The following is a 13,582-nucleotide window of genomic DNA, read 5'->3' on the forward strand; positions in this document are numbered from 1 at the left end:
TTTAAATTCGTTTAGATTCGTCTTGAATTCCTCTAGTCTTTCGTCAGGCTGGTTCCTCGCAAGCAGTCGCCGGTGACCGATATAAATTCACTTAAAATTAGCTTCCATACGCCAGCTCGACTCCTGACCATCGAATATAGCAGTTAATCTCCAATCCCTGCACGGTTTGATGGTTTTAACAGTCACACATCTGTACAATAAGGAAAACGTGTTTCCGCCCGGTTTCGAACCGGGGACCTTTCGCGTGTTAGGCGAACGTGATAACCACTACACTACGGAAACTCGCACACACAGCCCGCCGCCCCCTCCCCAACTACCAGAGCACAGGAACGGAGCTCCTTCACTAAACTTACTGAGCACAGGGGGACAATATGAGCAGCTGCGTGGCTTAAGAAAAGGCGAAATCGCTTCTAGACGCCGTGGTTTACGGATAAAGTTTTTACGTGACAGAATAATTGATCAGAAATTCTCTGTACAACACGTCTTTTCACCTGCGGTTGACTTTCTGCCCAAACTCCTCCTCACAGACGTGATTAGTCAGCGTTAAATGTCTTGACTTTTTTTTAATCATCGAAAAGAAAAAATCGTACAAAATCCTGTTTTTTTACACACACACACACACGTATGTAGCTGTGTATACATATATAAACACTGCTGCACCCGCGCCATAACACCTGTTGCCAATCAAACGGGGTGGCGTTTTCTGAATTACGACGTAATATCTCGTAATAACGACATGCACTGCATTGCTTGGCAGCACCAGCCCATACCGATAATATCTAAAGCCAGAGCGTTGGTGACCAGTTCAAGCCCATTATGGAGGCTCAGTAAGTCATATTAAAATAATGCAGTTGCAGGACAGTTTGGTAGCCTTGGAGTTAGAAGTCAAAAGAGCGAAGTTGGTCTTCAGAATTTGTAGACCGTGAAGTGTGATAAGTCAGGCTGGACCTGTATGTCAAAAAGTATCCACACACTCCATCTACTTCATGGTGCATCCATTGCTGAAAAGCATTGAATTGCACACTCCCACTCCCAGCTTGTATAATCTCCACAAAAAGCACTGCCAATAGAATAACGTGTTTCAGAGCAGCCACATAAGCCTCTAGTCACCATATCCAGTGCCAAGTGTCAGAAAAAAAAAAGCTCCAATTTTTTGGGAGCTTGATAACTTCTCCAGCTGATGCTGAGGTACATGCAGCTACATTCTCTGTGATGGAGCACCACCCAGTACCTTTGTGGTGATCCAGAGTGATATTTCTGATCTAGAACTAATCCAGCATCAAAAACCTGACCTCACTCATATGGTGTTTACTGAATGCAGTCAAATCCTCACAGCAATATAAAGCCTTCTGAGAAAAAAGGACAGGCCGCTCCAGAGTAGAGTGTATGCCACTGGTCTGAGTGCATCAGGATGCAGTCCTGGAGATTCTTCTGTAATCACAGCCAGAAAACACTATCAGTGTACCTGAAGTGAAAAAGTATTCAGGCCTAATGTGTATTCATTAGAAAAAACGATAGAAATTGGAACTTACTGGAAATAATCATTGAAATTTCAGTGCTTCATCAAATTTACATCTTTTATTTCAGTTTATTAATAATATTCACTTTGCTATGTGACTCAGTTTACAGTAATAACCCTTCTGCCTTTTTGACGGCACAGAAAAGTCTGAAGTACATCTTGCTGGCTGTTCGCTTCACAGGGGAAGATTTATTCAAAGCAGAGCAGTGCAAATTATTGAGAATGGTCAAAATAATTAACATTTACATTTTCCTAAAACTATGTGACATGGCAAGCGCGTTTTATCTGCTGAAAATAAATAAATGTGTCTGACAATTTCTCTCATTTCTCTCTGAGCACATTAGCCACGTTAGTGCTAAAAATAACACGTTTTTTCCGAGATGTTAAACAGCACACAGTCGTTGTAGGTCATTCATCATTACAATCGCCTCCCAGTTTTTTGCACACAGAGAGGGAAACACTTATGAATGCGTATGTAATAAAGCAAAAGCAGAGAAGGGCCTTTTGACCTCATGGGCACTTAAAGCCTCATTTTGCCTGTTTAGTAAATCACGAAAGCAACTTTTAAACACCAAAAAAAGAGTTTGTGACGGCACAAAACAGCAAATCTGCCCAGAAGAGTTTATTGAAAGTGAGAGTTAATGCCTACTCTGGTGTGCTTCATTGGGGTGACGGAGAGTGTCAAGACAGAATTGTTAATGTTCTCATTAATTTTGCTTCTAAAAAACAAAAAGACAACAGAAAAATATGAAAGACTAGAACCAAGAAGTCAGCTTTAAAGAGCTACGGTCATTTTGTGCTTGATGAAATATGATAAACTAAGCATATATTATTACATGCAGTAAATTCTTCATAAATATTAAAATAACAAAATCATCACTGCCAACACCGTAAGTATTTTTATTATAAATATATATTATCATTAGCAGCACATGAGATGCTTGGATGCAAAATTTTTACGCTGGTGCTTGCACGGTGTCGTGAATGTTTGAGCAAGCAGCATGTAAGAATCACATTTCTATGAGTGCAAAGAAGAAGTGGAGGGTCTCTGGGATAGGCCCTGGGGACAGGAGTGCTGAGCATGCTGCGAACTGTAGTCTGGGTTGGACTGATTTGGACTGGGATTGCCTTCTTTGACCTCTCTGTCCCGCTGAGCAGGGCATTCAAAGTGCACACAGTGGAAAACCTGGAGAAAGAGGGAGAAGATATTATTATTATCTTAGTCAGTGGTCTTGGACTCCTGATTCAACTAATCAGCTAATAAACAAGCCTTATCTCAGCTACTTCACATCCACTAAGTGAACTGTATTGTACAAATATTGTATTGTACAACGTGCAACTACATGGTAGATACGAATGACAGCTCTGGCTTGCATGACTGGCTCATACCTCATTGGCCGTGTTATGCGTGCCCACAATGCGAACGAAGGAGGCAGGGTGTCGTTCAAACTGCAAGGTTTGCCAAGACCTGCACAGACAGAAGAAACAGAGGCAGTGGTCATCACCCCAGGAGTGTGTTTATGGTAATTTTTGACCATTATTCCAGAAGTGCATTTGTGAGGTCAGACACTGATGTTGGACGAGAAGGCCTGGCTCACAGTCTCTACTCTAATTCATCCCAAAGGTGTTCTATCAGGTTGAGGTCAGGACTCTGTGCAGGCCTGTTAGATGGAGAAGCGTGGTTTGTCACTCCAGAGAACACGTCTCCACTGCTCTAGTGGTGGCACTTTACACCACTGCATTTGATGCACTGTGCTTGGTGATGTAAGGCTTGGATGCAGCTGTTCGGCCATGGAAACCCATTCCATGAAGCTCTCTATGCTGTTCTTCAGATAATCTGAAGGCCACATGAAGTTTGGGGGTCTGTAGCGATTGACTCTGCAGAAAGTTGGCGATCTCTGCACACTATACACCTCAGTATCCTCTGATCCCACTCCACCATTTTACATAGTCTGTTGTTGCTGTCATTCCCAATCACTTCCACTTTGTTATAATACCACTGACAGTTTACTGTGGAATATTTAGTAGTGAGGAAATTTCATGACTGGACTTGTTGCACAGGCGGCATCCTATCACAGTACCACACTGGAATTCACTGAGCTCCTGCAAGCGACCCATTCTTTCACAAATGTTTGTAGAAGCAGTCTGCAGGCCTAGGTGCTTGGTTTTATACATCTGTGGCCATGGAAGTGATTGTAACGCCTGAATTCAATGATTTGAATGGGTGAGTGAATACTTTTGGCAATATAGTGTAACTGTGCTTTTATGAGAAAGATGTTGCAGGGAACGTTAGCTAAGAATGCTGATGAGCCAAATAAATGACACCCCACCTGCAGGCCACTCTAGTACGGTCCACCACTCTGACCCACTGCTGCTGGTTAGTGGACACCTCCACATAGTAACTATAACTTCGTTCATCACAGTCCCATAGCAGCAACCTACACATAGACAGAAAGACGCATCTTAGTAAATATTTCTGTTCACCTGTAGTCTGTAATAAAAAAAAAATGTGTATAAAAAAAATGTAAAAATCTGTACTTGCATTAATACACAGCAGTCTCTGAGATGCAAGACTAGTCTGAGCTAGTTAGTACTAATATATTTTTGAAAACAGCTGTAAATCACATTACACAGCTTTTTAATTAGCTAACTTGTATTTATGAAATTATACTGAAGGCTCCAGCATCCCTGCTGTGCCATATGCTGCTGTCAAAGCACTGAACTAACTTTCTGAGCAATGTATGCTCCCATCTCGCCTGATCATAAACAAATAAATTCATAAACTACATGTTTAGAAAATAAGCCTGCTGGATGCAAACTGTGTCTCTAAAGATTGAAATTAATTACAAACTATGCTGTGAACCATTACTTCTGGCTGGGAATCTGACTGCACCATAAAATCAGCACAAGCTTTGTGCATACATACAAAGTAACTTTGCAGAAAAACTTATATTCCTGACTTACAGTATGACTACAGTAGACTGCATGGTATCCATAAATTACTTCTCTTACACATGCATAAAATAATCGTACCGCATGGAGCTAAGCATGTAAGGCTGAGCAAGCTGAATGACAATGGCCCCGGAGCCCAGCTGGTGGCAAGTGTAGCCCGAGTCCCAGTCGTAATGGCTGGTATCCCCATTCAACAAGGCGTTACGACAGCGGCTCACTCCCTCCACTACGCTTGCACATGCCTGCACTGTCGCAACATTCTCACTGGGGACTGAGGGAAGAGACAGAACAAGTTATATAAAGATCCTCGTCATTGATGGTTAATTATTAAGATAAAAATTGAGGAAGACTTTATTTATTTATTTTAGAGTCGTTTCAATTCCAGGCTATCCACTCATTAAAGAAACAGCTTGCCAAAAAAAAAAAAAAAATCAAACTTTTTGTTCTTTCCCCAAATGTAATCATCCACCAGCCAAGACATAGTGTCCTAAAGTTTGCTTCTTTACTTCTGTACTGAATCCACTGATTTGAAGGCTAGCAAGGCTAACTACTGTGTATGCAAATATAGTGCCAATATATAATGTTAACACTAATATAAACAAAATGGACAAATGTTAGAACAGAATGTATGGTTAAACATGGCTGCTACTATTGTTTTAGATGTACAATGTAGTTTCCTGTATTGCTCTATAGACAACCATATTTCAATGGCTAATTGCATAAGTCAGTGGTTAATCAGTAATGAGACCTTATAGGATACCCTAGATAAGTGAAATGCATGATTAAATCATCACCCAATTCTCTCAAATGACATCTAGCTGTCCCAAATATAGCTGCTGGTTTCAGACAGTACGACATCCTGCTATCTATTAAAAATGGTCAGAAAATATGCTGCATAGAAAAAAAATACGTAGCGTAAAAAGCAGCAAGATAAGGCCAGATTTTTGTTCACTTTGTGATTAGCCTTACAGTGTAAAACTAAAAAAGCAAAAATGTCTTGCCATTTTTGCTTCATTAGTAAGGGGAAAGTTGTGTTAAACAGATTTTTCGCTGAGCCTCTTTACTTAATGCAATACTTCATTGTACTTTTTTTTTTTTTTTTTTTTTAAATAAAGCTTCAAACAGCAGAAAAACTGCAGCCACATTACCTAGTAGGCCATTCTCCAGGATGAAAGGACGCTGTGTGTACATGCACTCCAGAGCCACTAAATGAAAGACCTTATTGACAGTGTTGTGTGTCCCAACAACACGGATAAACCTGCATTGCACAAAAGACAAACGCATTTAACAAAGGCAATTTAACCTGACATACCAAGAATGATAATCCTAATTGCTTAAGTGGAACTATATAAACGGCATAAGGTATAATGATATTAACCTGCAGACCCGTGCTTGGAAATAAAGATTCTGCCAAGAGCGACACAGGAACTTGGAGTGATCCACCACACGTACCCAGTCCAGCTCATCCATAGAGACCTCTATGTAGTAGGAATAGGATCTGAAGACAGCAAGAGATTTAGTTGGCTGTTGCTGTCTGTAGTTGCCGTGGTGATACATGTCCTACCTCATTTCATGGAATTTAGTGCTCAGTCGTTCAGTCTTGAGTTTTTTGCTGTCTGTTTGATTTGATAGTGGAGGTCAAATTGGCTGCACTCACCTTATAAGCATTAATGTGCAATATAGATTGTTTTGCTCAGATATGATCTTTAAGCCTTGACCATTCACATTTATTCACATCCTATTTTGTGATCTGATCAGTAATATTACGGGAACTATTCAGCAGTCATATGATTGGTGATGGAGCTCTTGTTGGAGAATGCTCTGATTACCTGCTGTCTTTGTCCCAGAGCAGCATGCGTATATGGTTGATGATGGAAGGCTGGCCCAGACGGATCTGGATGCCAGAGCCCCGGCCCTCCTCCTCTATGGGGTGTCTGGAGAAACCATGGTCCAGGTCATAATTCTGAGTGTCTCCATCCAGCAAAGCAGACTTCAGCTCCCCCTTCACCACCACTGCTCCATGCTTCATAGTGGCTATGTTTTCCTCTGGGACTACATATAAAAGACAGGAAGGAGCAATTACAAAACTAGTAATAAATGTATGGGTCATCACTATCAGTATACTTTTCAATCAATACCAAGAATTTCAGAATGTATTGAAAGTTCAGTGTTACTTTAATACTGCAATGTGGAACATGATTCAGTACTCTAGCCCTAACTTTACTTAGATATGCTAATACATCACATGCCTAAGGGACAAAAAAAAACTGTAGTACTTGAAATTTTTGAGTAAATCTTGTTCTTTTTATGTTTTTTTGTTATTTTGCCTTGAAAAGGTGGCATAGCCTTTATAGTCTGAAAGTCTATCATACACTCAATTCAAATGACCTTAGCATACTGCCTTAACAAAGAGGTTAAACATTAATTCAGGCTCCTCTATACTAAGGCCAAGCATGTTTGTACTGAACAATGACTGCTGTGAGCTGGGATCGTGACATGTTTTTATGGGTGCATTGCAACAGTATAATGAGCTTAAGACAGCCACTGTGATGCAACTTCTAATGCATGATAATGTGTAAAAAGCTGAAAGCACTGGCAGGCCGTACTGGTGCTAAAAAGTGGCCTGGCATACATGAAGCTATCTGGATATGAGTTTCAGCTGCCTTCATAATTACCACCAGCAGATGTGAAAATGACTGGTGACTGTTTTAGATGCTAAATTGGCTAAAAGACCAACAGGGATTCTAATAACATTTGCTACTGAATACAAACATTTTAAAAATAATAGTATAGAAATGTGCCAACAAGAGAATATTTGTCATATTTTTTGTTTTAAACATTTTGATATGTAGCTCTGTTTAGTTGTCATTATTTTGTTAATGTGAGATCAATATCAGTGGCTTGCATCTTGATATATTCTGTGGTTTTATGTTGAACATTCAGTCAAAACATTATTTTAAAATTACCTGATTTCAAAGCCCACATGTCTGTTAAGAATTCATCATCAGCTGTATACACCATTGAGTAAATGGATACCTATATTGTGCCATATATGCAAATAAGTCCACCCATTCCTAGTCTACTCACTGTCTTCACGGGCCCTCAAACAATCAAAAGAGTGGCAAGTACCATAGTTGATATGAGCCTGAGCATGAAGTTAATCGCTCGAAGAGAAAGCACAAAGAGAAAGCAGTGCAGACTGACTGAGCATGCCACGGTAGTTAAGGTCCATGTCTCTGCTCTCCGAGCGGGTCTGTATAGCATCCAGCAGGTTGTCAGGGCTGAGGAGGCCAGACGGGCGAACCACATTCAGCATTTCGGACAGGCTCATCAGGGGAAGCCGCACGGCTGACATCACTTCATGCACAACTGGACCCTCACCGTTGTGCCTGCACCAGCGGCAGAGTGCCTGAAAAATTTCCCTCTCACTTGCAGCAAATGAGTCTCTCCTAACTACCGTTAAGAGGGCAGTCTGGGGAGGAGAGACAGAAATTGTAATTAATGCTTGTAATTAAGCACTTTGTAATGCTGTCTTGTGACTATTGTTTTTGCCTATGTGAGCATTGTTTACTTTTAATATTAATATCAATCAGCCCAGGGACCGAAGATGAAAGTTAGTCAACTGGCTAAATCTGGAAGATAATGAAAAACTGATGCAGATTAATGTCCCAGTTAAATAAATTAACTAAGCAATGTCCACAGGTAGGGCAGCTAAACTGTGAGTGCACAGTCTAGTGTGAAAAGTCTAGGGTCAAGGCCGGATAAAGTGTTCTGCTTAAAACAGGAGTGTCAAACTGGGTTCCTTCTGGGCCACAGCTCTGCAGAGCTTAGTGCGTTTAATGAAGTAGAATGGTAAAACCTACAGTACATGACTGGAGTCTGGCATGTGGCCTTCACTACAATAACCTCCACCTGTTCTTCAAAATAATCACTGTGCAACTCACCTTCGAGAGGGTAAGAAAGCCATCCGTCTCCAGTACTTCTACAGCATGACGGTCCATGTAGGCACAGCAGGCCTCAGCCAGGCCCCTCAGACAGTACAGACTGGCCACATCAAATATCAAGCACACATTCCGTGTGTTCAGCAGCGTGCGCAAGAAGTCGCAGGTAGAAGCTTCTAGTGGCTGGAGACCATAGCGGTGTGCCAAGCCAAGAAAGTCCAGCAGAGTTTCCTCTCGTGCTTCACTCAGGCTGGCTCTGCCTGTGTAAAGGTACCGCAGGAGCATGGAGAAGGCTTCTGCTCGAGTCTCCTCCAAACGGACCTCAGCCTGAGGTTGAGACTCCCTCATCCCGCCATACAACAGAGCTCTGACAAAGGGGAAAATGAAAAGGGGTAAAACATATAATGCAATTACAAGACATGTCACTTGTTATTTGAAAGTCACAAGTGTGAACATAGTTCTGCCCTGGACAGACCCACTGGCAATCAAGTAAAAGCCACTGCTGACACTACAACCCCGGATGATGACCACCGTGATGTGCACAGACACTGTGAACTGTACTGTAAAATTAAAACACTTTCAAAAACCCAAAAAACTATCCAATCTCATTACAGTCACTGTCACACACAGGATATGCATCCGATCTAGAATCACTTATGAAAATGACTCAAACCTGATTTGAAGAGCAGACTTTTGTGCTCACACAGCTTTGAAAAAATCTATCACGTTTAGGCAAACAAATATACAGGATTTTTGACATTTTAACTCTGTAACAGGGAGACAGCCTTTTCTACATGTTCAACTTGTTCAAGGAAGACACAGCATGATGAGCACCAACTATATCACTAAGCCTATTTACACTTAGCCCCTTCAAATATCTTGGTCTAATCGGATATCTATTTTAATATGAAAAAATGCAAATGAAAACAAGACACACTGGAGATGGAGATGCAGTTGGCCCAAGTGTTAACTCATTTTCTTCAAGCCACATATGGAATCTTTACTCATCTCTGAACGGACTCAATCACCATAACATTAGATTCTCTTTTGTTACAGAAATTTATTTCAGAAAACAAAAGTCACAATGACGCACCGAAATTGGAAAGCCAACACTGCTTTTTGATATTTTTCATGTACCTGCATGCTTATGCCGATACAAACACATTTGCAAAATGTAGAGAGTGAAAGTACAACTACTCGCAATTTGTACAACTCTGATACATAACATATGTCTGTAGCACAGTGTTGCCTGTATGATCTCCCCTAGAGTAACAATAAATCTATGAACAAATCAGTTAGAAATATTGGTCAAATCTAAACATTTATCAAATATTCATAACCTTTTAAAGCAACTATTTGCAGATAGTGATATGAGACGTGCACCCCTAAAATTTACTGTTTTTTTTTTATTGGAGAAAAAAAGGTTCATCCTTTCTTATTCTTATTAAAAGCATAACTGTATGGAACAAAATTTCTGCTCTCATCATTTTAGGAGAATACAGAAGAGAATTCCTTCAGGTCTTCAACTGGAAAAGCAAATCAGATTTCTATCTCTCTAACAGAAACATGCCAGGTGTAAATGGAACGTGGATAAACCCTATCTGGATCTTATCTGGACATGAAAGGAAGGGTAAACAGACTGCAGTTCAGTTGGACATAGTATTTACACAGTGTGCAAAGACATAGTCTGTTGAATTTAGAGCTCTAGTTCTAACTGTATCAGACAGATACCAAATTAAGACTCTTCCATCTACATTACATGACAATTTGAGGCAATTACCTGAAGTATTGACAGCGAGCTGCCAGAATCACTCTGTGTGCAGGAAATCGCTTTTCCTCCACCACAAACGTGACATCGCTGTATTCCTCGCTTGGCACTAATGCGCCAAGCTGCTCGGAGAGTAGGTGCAGGTGGTCGATCTCAGCCGCGGAGCTCAGCGGCCGAAGAGGGTGGCTGTCACTCATGGCCGCCGCAAGGGATTGCGGTCACATCTGTAAAGTTGCCACGTTTCACAAACATGACAGCTGTGAATTCGTTTGGAAAATTGCAGTTTGCTATAACTACATAGGCACATTCCAAGTAACACGAACAAGAAAAAAAACATACATTCCCCAAAGTAAACCCTAATAGCACTGCATAAGGCTATCACAGTAAGCGTGCCACTGCTGAAACAACAGATGGCTCCCTGGTCCTAAGATACTGTGTCACATGGATGAAACAATGTCTTCCACACTGTATTTCCAAAAGTATTTGCTTGCCTGCCTTCACACACATATGAACTTGAGTGACACCCCATTCTTAATCCATAGGGTTTAACATGATGTCGGCCCACCCTTTGCAGCTATAACAGCTTCAACTCTTCCTCGAAGGCTTTCCACAAGGTTAAGAGTGTGTTTATGGTAATTTTTGAACATTCTTCCAGAAGCGCATTTGTGAGGTCAGACACTGACGTTGGACGAGAAGGCCTGGATCACAGTCTCCACTCTAAATCATCCCAAAGGTGTTCTGTAGAGTTGAGGTCAGGACTCTGTGCAGGCCAGTCAAATTCTTCCACACCAAACTCGCTCATCCATGTCTTTATAGACCTTGCATTGTGCACTGGTGCGCAGTCATGTTGGAACAGGAAGGGGCCATCCCCAAACTCTTCCCACAAAGTTGGGAGCATGAAATTGTCCAAAATCTCATGGTGCTGAAGCATTAAGACTTCCTTTCACTGGAACTAAGGGGCTGAGCCCAACTCCTGAAAAACAATCCCACATCATGATCCCACCTCCACCAAACTTTACACTTGGCACAATGCAAAGTACCGTTCTCCTGGCAACTGCCAAACCCAGACTCATCCATCAGATTACCAGATGTAGAAGCGTGATTCCTCACTCCAGAGAGCACATCTCCACTGCTCTAGAGTCCAGTGGCAGCACTTTACACCACTGCATTCAACGCTTTGTATTGTGTTTGGTGCTGTAAGGCTTGGATGCAGCTGCTCGGCCATGGAAACACATCCCATGAAGATCTCTACGCACTATTCTTGAGCTATTCTGAAGGCCACGTGAAGTTTGGAGGTCTGTAGTGATTGACTCTGCAGAAAGTTGGTGAGCTCTGCGCACTATGCGCCTCAGCATTCGCTGACCCCGCTCTGTCATTTTACATGGGCTACCACTCCATGGCTGAGTTGCTGTCATTCCCAATTTCTTCCATTTTGTTATAATACCACTGACAGTTGACTGTGGAATATTTAGTAGCGAGGAAATTTCATGACTGGACTTGTTGCACAGGCGGCATCCTATCACAGTACCACGCTGGAATTCACTGAGCTCCTGAGAGCGACCCATTCTTTAATAAATATTTGTAGAAGCAGACTGCAGGCCTAGGTGCTTGGTTTTAAAAACCTGTGGCCATGGAAGTGATTGGAACACCTGAATTCAATGAATTGAATGGGTGAGTGAATACTTTTGACAATATAGTGCATGTCTAAATAGCATCCTATATGTCAAATATAGATTCATATGGCTCCTTATATAATACCCTAGGCTGATGTGCACGACAGACAACAGTACAGGCTACTATATCCCCACTAAAGACTCATATTGCTCTCTACATTGTGTCTTAGCAAAAGAGGGTTCTGTATAGCATCAAAAAAGACCAGTGACTCAGAAGCTTCTTTAAAATGCCATACACAACATGCTTTCCTTCACAGAAGATCCATTTATGCATTCAAATGGTTTTCTGAGTTGTCACAACTCTATAAGTAACCACTGCCTTTACTAAAGAACCCCTGAAGAAACACTTTCTGGTGTAAGTGAAATAATGGCTTATACAACCAAACAGTCCACTACAAGTCCCCAAAAGGGAGCCAAGTGTGTTTCAGGCAAAACAGTCACAGCTTTTATGAAGGACTGAGTTTCCTAATACATAAGACACCAGGGCAAAAACCAAAGCTACACACGACTATATCAAACATAAGAATGAATGCATGTCTAATGATAGTTTACTGTTTTTAACATAATATTTAAAAGGGGAATTCCACCTATTTTTTTCGAAATTCTTGCATAATTCAATCATTGAGATGTAAAAAAAGTCATACAGATTACGGGGCGTTTCCAAGTCAAACCACTCTGAATGACTTGATTTACATTTTCTAGATTAAATAATTCAGAGAAGGAAAAAAAATCCATGAATTTCCCTTTAATACGATAAAACGCAGTTTTAGTCGCATTAGCTGGTCAGACGTGCTTATAATGACAAGTGAATGGACCGGTTCAGTTGTAACAGCGGTCGTCTGACAACACATAACCTTAACCTCCATCAACAGTAGCTAATAACGGCTCTCAGGTCGGACCTTGAGATGGAAAAAGGTTTTGAGTACGAGTAAGTTAGCTGGCTAGTTTTGATGAGAATAAACCGTATTTCTGGAGCCGCCACTGGCTCGGGGACCCTCCTTATATTGAAGCAAGCCCGGCTAACAAAACACCAGCCGAAACGCCAAACGTTTTCCTGAGGGCTCAGGCTACTAAAATCACAAGACCCCAATATTCGTGCTCAACGTTAGTTAACATACACCATAAACTGTGATCTCTAAGGGGCTGAATTTAGTAACTGAGTTAAGGTCAGCTAGTCCAGCCGACGTTACCTTGCGTTGTCGTTTAGCCTAGCCTAGCTAACCACCAACTACCTCAGGTTAGCTAGCTAGCTAAATAAGCAAAACATTACCGAAAAGAAAAAGTCCGGGTCCAGTCCAAGTCCAAGTCCACTCACAATCCTCCTTTCACCTCATGTGCACAAAACGTGTTAAATGGTATACAGTCTATCAACCGTGCTAGACACAAAATGCCGAGATACCTAGTTAACCAACTAGCTGCGTTGACAATTTGTTGCTGTCAAAAACTGAAACACGCCTCTCAAAGTAGCTGGAGCCTCTTGTGGGCAGGAGAAAAACAAGCACTAACCTGCTTTTCTACTTTTCTAGATTCGTCTTGATATTACTGCAAAAATATTACTCAGGCTACTTATTTTAAAAACATTCACGTTAAAACATCGACACTATGTGCGAACGGCTAAAGCATATGAACACCAAAATTCAACAGGTATGAACTGGGGCTGGGAGAGCGCACACAAGGAGTCGGTTCTCCGACTCCAAGCATCTGGGAAGGGAGAGTCGACTCCAAAGCT

At 41.5% G+C, this 13,582-nt stretch overlaps 1 protein-coding gene and 1 non-coding gene across 4 annotated transcripts; both read right to left on the minus strand.

The window, feature by feature from the left end:
• Positions 1-209: 209 nt before the first annotated feature.
• Positions 210-282, minus strand: trnav-aac. Its single transcript has one exon. It is a non-coding gene; the product is annotated as a tRNA-Val (tRNA).
• Positions 283-1,559: 1,277 nt separating this feature from the next.
• On the minus strand, positions 1,560-13,503 carry btbd9 (BTB (POZ) domain containing 9). Of its 3 annotated transcripts, none has more exons than XM_017695429.2 (11): positions 13,124-13,327; positions 10,193-10,404; positions 8,416-8,779; positions 7,676-7,943; positions 6,301-6,523; positions 5,850-5,969; positions 5,620-5,729; positions 4,553-4,742; positions 3,850-3,957; positions 2,909-2,987; positions 1,560-2,705 (listed from the first exon to the last, which is right to left on the minus strand). In XM_017695429.2, the coding sequence occupies exons 2-11, from the start codon at positions 10,375-10,377 to the stop codon at positions 2,538-2,540; spliced, it is 1,815 nt and encodes a 604-aa protein (XP_017550918.1). In that variant the 5' UTR covers positions 10,378-10,404; positions 13,124-13,327; the 3' UTR covers positions 1,560-2,537. The 3 variants fall into 3 exon arrangements, with proteins under 3 accessions (XP_017550918.1, XP_017550919.1, XP_037394762.1); XM_017695430.2 differs by lacking the exon at positions 13,124-13,327 and adding an exon at positions 13,360-13,503 and having other exon boundaries at positions 2,538-2,705; XM_037538865.1 differs by having other exon boundaries at positions 2,538-2,705; positions 13,253-13,272.
• Positions 13,504-13,582: the final 79 nt, after the last annotated feature.

This window comes from Pygocentrus nattereri, chromosome 5 (assembly GCF_015220715.1).
Source record: "Pygocentrus nattereri isolate fPygNat1 chromosome 5, fPygNat1.pri, whole genome shotgun sequence".
Classification (NCBI taxonomy): Eukaryota; Metazoa; Chordata; class Actinopteri; order Characiformes; family Serrasalmidae; genus Pygocentrus; species Pygocentrus nattereri.

Bases quoted from the DNA above. Each gene is read 5' to 3' on its own strand.
- btbd9 (XM_017695429.2), bottom strand. From the start codon at position 10,377: ATGAGTGACAGCCACCCTCTTCGGCCGCTGAGCTCCGCGGCTGAGATC. The intron at 5,970-6,300 runs GTAATCAGAGCA...TGCTGTCTTCAG, and splicing joins CTCTGGGACAAAGACAGCAG to ATCCTATTCCTACTACATAG. The intron at 2,706-2,908 runs GTATGAGCCAGT...CTCTTTCTCCAG, and splicing joins CGCATAACACGGCCAATGAG to GTTTTCCACTGTGTGCACTT.